This window comes from Lepidochelys kempii, chromosome 14, assembly GCF_965140265.1.
Source record: "Lepidochelys kempii isolate rLepKem1 chromosome 14, rLepKem1.hap2, whole genome shotgun sequence".
Classification (NCBI taxonomy): Eukaryota; Metazoa; Chordata; order Testudines; family Cheloniidae; genus Lepidochelys; species Lepidochelys kempii.
The window spans coordinates 30,964,089-30,971,290 of record NC_133269.1 but is presented as its reverse complement, the minus strand read 5'-3'; the positions used below and the strand labels follow the sequence as shown (position 1 = coordinate 30,971,290).

At 52.4% G+C, this 7,202-nt stretch overlaps 1 protein-coding gene across 1 annotated transcript; it reads right to left on the bottom strand.

Annotated features, from left to right (window-relative positions):
- Positions 1 to 1,650: 1,650 nt before the first annotated feature.
- On the bottom strand, positions 1,651 to 6,311 carry LOC140898117 (uncharacterized). The gene is made up of 5 exons (XM_073311566.1): positions 5,994 to 6,311; positions 5,290 to 5,359; positions 4,801 to 4,893; positions 4,680 to 4,690; positions 1,651 to 4,244 (listed from the first exon to the last, which is right to left on the bottom strand). The coding sequence occupies exons 1-5, from the start codon at positions 6,075 to 6,077 to the stop codon at positions 3,420 to 3,422; spliced, it is 1,083 nt and encodes a 360-aa protein (XP_073167667.1). The 5' UTR covers positions 6,078 to 6,311; the 3' UTR covers positions 1,651 to 3,419.
- Between the last annotated feature and the right edge of the window lie 891 nt (positions 6,312 to 7,202).

The window sequence follows — 7,202 nt, the reverse complement described above, 5'->3', positions numbered from 1 at the left end:
AATCTGAATTCATTCCAGATGTCGTTGTGGGCACAAACAGGGCTCCACCATCCCCAGCTATCCTGGGTTGCTCTTTGAGCATCATAGAAATGTAGGGCTGGTAGGGACCATGCAAAGTCTAGCCTCTCGTGGAGAGGCCTCTATGTCCCATAATTTCCCCCCCCTCTACAAATATTGTCTGATAGAGTCTTCTGGTCAGCCCCTTTTGAGACAGTCCTGCCATGGCAGACAGTCTGATTTCATTCATAACCCAGGTCCCCAATATCTCAATCTTCTTTTCCAGATGTCGTTAGTGATTAGGGGTTGTTGAACTTGCTGATGAATCTCGGCATTTGTTATAAATTTATTCCATTCAATTCCCACTCTTTTTCTAAGGTCTTTGATTTCGAAGGCATTTAGATGGCTGCCTGCCCATGGATTCACTTGCTCAATCAATCAATCAATCAAAAAAACAAAAACAAAACAAACCAGTATAGACAGCTCCCTGCCATTTGGAATACACCCCACGTGATTTTTTGGCAAAAAATGCCAATTTGGGTCAACAGAAGCTGTCATAAATATAAAGGGAAGGGTAAACCCCTTAGAAATCCCTCCTGGCCAGGGGAAAGCTCCTCTCACCTGTAAAGGGTTAAGAAGCTAAAGGTAACCTCGCTGGCACCTGACCAAAATGACCAATGAGGAGACAAGATACTTTCAAAAGCTGGGAGGAGGGAGAGAAACAAAGGGTCTGTGTCTGTCTGGATGCTGCTCTTGCCAGGGACAGAACAGGAATGGAGTCTTAGAACTTTTAGTAAGTAATCTAGCTAGGTATGTGTTAGATTGTGATTTCTTTAAATGGCTGAGAAAAGAATTGTGCTGAATAGAATAACTATTTCTGTCTGTGTATCTTTTTTGTAACTTAAGGTTTTGCCTAGAGGGGTTCTCTATGTTTTTGAATCTAATTACCCTGTAAGATATCTACCATCCTGATTTTACAGGGGGGATTTCTTTATTTCTATTTACTTCTATTTTTTATTAAAAGTCTTCTTGTAAAACACTGAATGCTTTTTCATTGTTCTCAGATCCAAGGGTTTGGGTCTGTGGTCACCTATGCAAATTGGTGAGGCTTTTTATCCAAGATTTCCCAGGAAAGGGGGGGTGCAAGTGTTGGGAGGATTGTTCATTGTTCTTAAGATCCAAGGGTCTGGGTCTGTAGTCACCTAGGCAAATTGGTGAGGCTTTTTACCAAACCTTGTCCAGGAAGTGGGGTGCAAGGTATTGGGAAGTATTTTGGGGGGAAGGACGCGTCCAAACAGCTCTTCCCCAGTAACCAGTATTAGTTTGGTGGTGGTAGCGGCCAGTCCAAGGATAACGGGTGTAATATTTTGTACCTTGGGGAAGTTTTGACCTAAGCTGGTAAAGATAAGCTTAGGAGGTTTTTCATGCAGGTCCCCACATCTGTACCCTAGAGTTCAGAGTGGGGGAGGAACCTTGACAGAAGCATTTTGCAAATCTGTGTTAATTTTGCAAAATTGTTTTGATCCAGTGAATAAATTAATCCACTACCCAAACTTGAAACATTGAGTGTTGACCTGTTAGAAAGGAACTGTTTCCATTTTTCTGATTCAAAATAACGCTTCACTTGATCAGAATTACTTTTCATTTTATTATTTTTTAAACATAAAAAGTTGCTCAGCATTGAAACAGACTGGTTTTGTCTGGGGTGGAATAAAATGCAGCATTTGATCAGAAATGCATTTTTCTTTCCAACTTTTCAATTTGCTGAAAATTTTTAAAAACTCATTTTGGGATTGACCTGAAACAATTTTTTTCCTTTGATTTTTCAGAATTGCCAGAAAACCCCCCAACTCCATTACCCACACTGCCCTCGTGCCCAGACACCATGGTGACAGATGCAGCACATAAAGCTGGTGAGATCCCCACTAGGCATTTAGAGCAATCTAGCCTGCTCCATTCAAAGGCAGGAGGTCAGGCCGGGATGACGTCACCTAACCTAGAGCATGTCCAGGAAGACATGTATCATCATGGTGACCCTCTCTGAAAGTTCCCCCAACCAGGGTACCACTCTGTGGCCCTTTAAAAACCAGAGGTCTGTATTTTGTTCGTCAAACAGTTTGTGAGGATCAACCCAGAAACCCCTTTTTTAAATCCAAAATTGTAAAGTGAATTGAATTGAATTTTTTGTTTTATTTCTAAAATTTTCATTTTTCACATGTGTCTGCATTTCCCATCCTCACCTTTTCTTTCTTTCTTTTTTCTTAAATTTTCCAGTGGAAAAAAAGTTAGAGAAAGTGGTTTTCCTGCCTCCAAATTGCTCTCCTCTTCCAGAGGGGGAAAAAAAGGGGGGGAAGTTCAAACGCAAGAGAATGTGGGAAAAAGATGCATGCATGCACCAACAACCCGCGATCCTCCTCCAAAACAGAACCCTTGAATTGGAGAGGAAAATGTTTTGAATTTCAGATTTTTTTTTATCCTTAAAAAGAAAAAAAAGGAACGAAAGATTTTTCATGAAAAAAATTTCATTCTTGGAATGGAATGAAAAATTAAAATTTGGACCAGCCAGACTCTGAAACCCCTGAAGCCAGATCCCCCGGCTGGTTATTTGCCACTTTCTTTTAGGGTCAACCAGCGAGTGCTGGGCCCATCCTCTTTAACGCTCAATGCTCTTTAAAGAAAGTTTAAAGGGGCTGGTTCCCCTCTCGGTCATCCTGGTGTAAAGGAGTCCCAGCTGTGTAGGCTGGTGGTAGAGAGAGCACATTTTTCCCCTTGTGATTGCAATATGAGAACATATCCCGCAGGACTGGCCCCTTTTCTCCGCCCCGCTGCCCTGCTTCATGCACATAGCAGAGTCGGGCCTCGAGTGCTCGCTGCCTCTATCTCCCGTTTACCCTGCAACTGCCCCATCCCACCCTGGGCCACCACAACAGAACTGCTTCTGAGCCCACATCTGCTCTACAGCCATGGCAGCAGCACATATACGGCGCTGCAGCTGCGATGTTGTAGCACTATAGTGTAGACACTGCCTGCGCGGACGAAAGGGGATTTTCCAGTGATGCAGTAAATCCACTTCTCAGAGAGGCAGTAGTGAGGTGGATGGAAGAATCTTTCTATCGACCTATCTGCGTCTCCACCGGGGTGCAGGTCAACCTATGTATGGCCCTCGGGGCTATGAAATCTGTCATGGGGGGTCGCAGAGGTTGAGGGTGCCAGGGGCTGCACAAGCAAAAATTCGCCCTGTGAATCCTTTATTCCTGGTGACGATGTGTGAGAAGGAAAGAACCCAGCACTTCTCTTCCATCCCAGAGCTGGCAGTGAGAAAAAAGATCTTATTGCTGGGAAACGGAGCCCCTGTGATTGCAGGGCGCTCTAGGGTGACGAAACGGCCACGTTTGAAGAGTCACTTTTAGAACACATCGGTACTAAAGCTGGAAGTGTGCTTTCCAGCATGGGGTTTTCAGAGGTAGTGAGGCCGTCGGGCCGTCCTGGGGGAGTCTCGGTCTAGAGGCCCTCGGGCCATCCCAGGGGCCTTCTCCCAAGCGGGTGATGTGAAGTGGAAGTACCGGGTTCTCCTCTCCTCTCCCTGAGGAGGGGACGGGGGCAGCCTGGGGCAGGCTCTCAGTGGCAACTGCTCGTGGCGTGCCCACTGCGTGCTCCCTGTGATGCTTGGTGAGGGCTGGGCGGATGCTGAAGCCTTTCCCGCACTGCCCGCACCTGTAGGGCTTCTCCCCGGTGTGGGTGCGCCGGTGCCGCATCAGGTCAGAGCTCTCGACGAAGCCCTTCCCGCAGTGGGGGCAGGCGTAGGGCCGCTCGCCGGTGTGGGTCCAGCAATGCTTGGTGAGGTGGGCGCTCTGGGCGAAGGTCTCCCCGCACTCCCCACACCGGTAGGGCCGCTCGCCAGTGTGGATGCGCCGGTGTCGCTCCAGGTGGGAGCTCCAGTCGAAGCCTTTGCCGCACTGGGTGCAGCGATAGGGTTTGTCCTCCAGGTGGCCTTGCCGGTGGGTTGCCAGGGCTTGCGGGTCACCAAAGCGATTGCCACAGTCACAGCACTTGTAGGGGCGCTCGCCGCCGTGGGCCAGCTGGTGCTGCTGGAGGTGGGAGCTCTGGGTGAAGCACTCGCCGCACTCAGGGCAGACGTAGGGGCGCTCGCCTGTGTGAACACGCCGATGCCGCTGCAGGTGCGAACCCCAGATGAAGCTCTTGGCACAGTCCTGGCACCGGTAGGGCTTCTGGCCCTGGGGCGTCCGCTGGTGAGCCGTGACAGAGAGAGAATAACTCACACACTCCACTCCTGCATGGCTAGGTCTCAAAGCACTTTACAAACCCCCATTCCCCAGATAAGGAAACTGAGGCAACGTGACTTGCTCAAGATCACCCAGCAGGCCAGTGCTAAGCCAGGAATGCACCCCAGGTCTCCTTGGTCCCTGTCCATTGCTCTGTCCAGTTGGACACTCTGCCTGCCTGGAATCCACTCCCTGCTCTGGGCAGATGGAACCTCGGAAAGGGGGGAAACAGACTAAAATAGCTCCCTGAGAGATTGGAAAATCATGGGCTGAATCCCCCAAACCCTTGCCCAGAGGAGGGGACCAATTCTGCCCTCACACCCCATCTGAGCCCTCAGCAGGGATGGCGCCACAGCCAGATGTTGTCAGGCTAGGTGGGAAGCCATGAGTGACACTCACCACGATGATGCCTGCTGGGCACAGCCCAGACCCAGGGGAGCAGCAGCAGAGCCGGGGACGCTGACAGGGCTTGGGTGGGAACCCCAGCTGTTTATTGCCCAGTCTGTTTATTATCCCTCACCTGTGCCAGACGCAGCTGGGATCTCCCTCTCCTTGGAGCCTCTGCGACACGGTTCCACCCGGGAGATCACCTCCGCTTTCAGGAAGGGGAATTCTGCATGGGGGAGTCAGGCGGGGGGGGGGGGAGGGGGAAGGAAATCAGAGCTCGTTAGGCAGCAGCCCCCTCTCCTCGCTCGCTGCCAGCGGGGCTGTGATCACCTTGATCCACAGCCCCTCCCGGGAAGGCTATGGGGGCTGCATGGGGGTTCCCCCACTCCCTCAGTGTGATAAGATGCACATGGAGAGAAGCCATGTCTATCCCAAGGTATTTATTTGGCTAAGCCACTAGAGGGGGACAGGTCCCTACACACAGTGTGCCCCACACAGCTCGGGTTTCCCTATTCCCTGACCGAATGGCAGCTGGCACTCCCCCGGGGCCTCTTTGACCAGCCTTGCTCTATCCCCAGGGCCAGGTCTGCATCTGCAGAGCACCAAGCACCAGCTATGCTACGGTGTCGCCAGCCCTTGCAATCGTCTCGCGAGTCTTGCAATATTTGAGATTTGACGTCAAGCCCCGGCAGCTGGAATCATGAGATTGCGCAAGAATCTCAGGGTTCACTACAAAAAGAGATATGAAAGATGTAAATTTCTAGCCCAGGTGGTGAGGGGCCTTGACAAGCTATCACTTTAAATTCTCAGGAGGTTTTCTGGTCCTGTTGGCAGGCTAGTGGGCACTGTAGGGAAGCATGTGACCGAGGTCTAGCAGCAGTCAGTCTGCAAAGGCCCAGCATAGAGCAAGTTGGGGTGAATTGTGCCACACTGCCTGAGGAAGTTGCCTGTTTTCTCTCTCTCTGTTTTTGGTTCTTCTGCATTTCAGTTCTGGATTCTAAGCAGGCAAGTCCTGTTGCTTCCAGCTAGAATGCATTATGTTTCTATCTCGCTTCTTTGCATGTAAGCCAGGAACGCAACAGGGAGCTGCAGAGAACACCTTGAAAATGGGTCCCTGAGCATGACGCTAATGGCTCAAAAACCAGAAGGCAAAGAAAAGGGCCCCCCCCACCCCCAATAAGAAGCAGTCCCCTCTCAGGCTGTGTCTGGCTAGGCTGAACAAGCTGAGCTCATCCACACTCCTCTCGTAAGCCCGGGGCATCCTAGGAACTCAGACCTCCAACTCCGCTGCCCTGGGCACGCAGAAGTCCACTAGCAGGTGCTGGCCTTCTTGCTGACCGCCAGCCCCTGGAACAGCCAGAGACCCTCACTCAGAAGCTGCTGTCCCCCCATCCCCCGCAGTTTATCCATGGGCCCCACTGCCCCACCTTCCGGCACTACCTAACAGATAGCACGACCCAGGGGATGGCGTTCTAGCCCCGGCTCTGCCGCTGGTGCCCACAGCCCAGCCATGTCGCCACTTCATGCCTCAGTTTCCCCATTCTGTGAAGGGGGGAGAATGACCCTGAGCTCCTTTGTAAAGCACCTGGAGATCTGTGGATGGAAATAGTGATAGGCGAGCTCATGCTATTAGCATTCTCACCCTCCTCCTCTCCCACCCAGCCCTCCCCTTTAACTCCGGGGCATATCCATCACCCACGAGGAAGGTGTTGCTGTAGCTAGCATTCTTCATTTGTCTGGGATGAGGGGTTCCCAGACACCTTTCCCCACTGCGGAGTGTGAAGCCCTTGGAGCCTTGGCTACTGCCATGACAGGCCGCTGGGGTGGGGGCCTCTGGGGTGGGGGCAGCTGGTACCCCTCTCCTCGGAATGTCAGCGCCATACTAGACAGGTCCATCATTGCTGGCTTTACCCCCTTCCCCCCATCTGCCTGCTGCTCCCCCAGCCTCCTGGATGGGCCACCCTCAATCTCACGGCCCAGCCTGCAGGAGGAGGACATGATCCAGAGTGTTATCCTGCAGCCAGGAAGGGCGAGCAGAAGGAGGTTTCAGGAGGGGCCTTTGGCTCATTTTCTCACTTCGGTTCCCCCAGGGCCTTTCCCTGCAGACAGACGAATTAGACCCGCAGATGCTGGGAAAACCCTGGCTCACTTTATTCCAGCGCAGCCCCTCCCACTGGGACCAAACCCACCCAGACATTAGTACCCCCTCTCCCAGGCACAGAGCCTCTTAGCCAAGTGCAGAACCAAAGGAGCCGCACTGGGGAGCCCCCTGACACTGTCCCCAGGGCAGCGCATCCCTCCAGCAGGGTGGGGACCAGGCAGAGGCAGGAACTGGCTTTTCCTCTCCCTGCTCCCCCCCTTCTCCCCAGGAAAGTCAATCTGCCCGGGGTGCTGCAGAGAATGGGGCTGGGCAGGGCTGGGAAGCGGGAACCTCCCTCCCCACTGATTGCTCCTGCTGCCCCTGCCAGTCTCTGCCCCTGTCTCCCTCCTGCCCCCTCCCCTCCCCTCGGGCTGGGAGACTCGGTCCCTGGCCCG

Coding starts and splice junctions, on each gene's coding strand:
- LOC140898117 (XM_073311566.1), bottom strand. CDS start 6,077: ATGGATAAACTGCGGGGGATGGGGGGACAGCAGCTTCTGAGTGAGGGT. Junction 5,360..5,993: donor GGCTGGCGGTCAGCAAGAAG/GCCAGCACCTGC, acceptor TCATGATTCCAG/CTGCCGGGGCTTGACGTCAA. Junction 4,894..5,289: donor TTGCAAGGGCTGGCGACACC/GTAGCATAGCTG, acceptor TCCCCCATGCAG/AATTCCCCTTCCTGAAAGCG.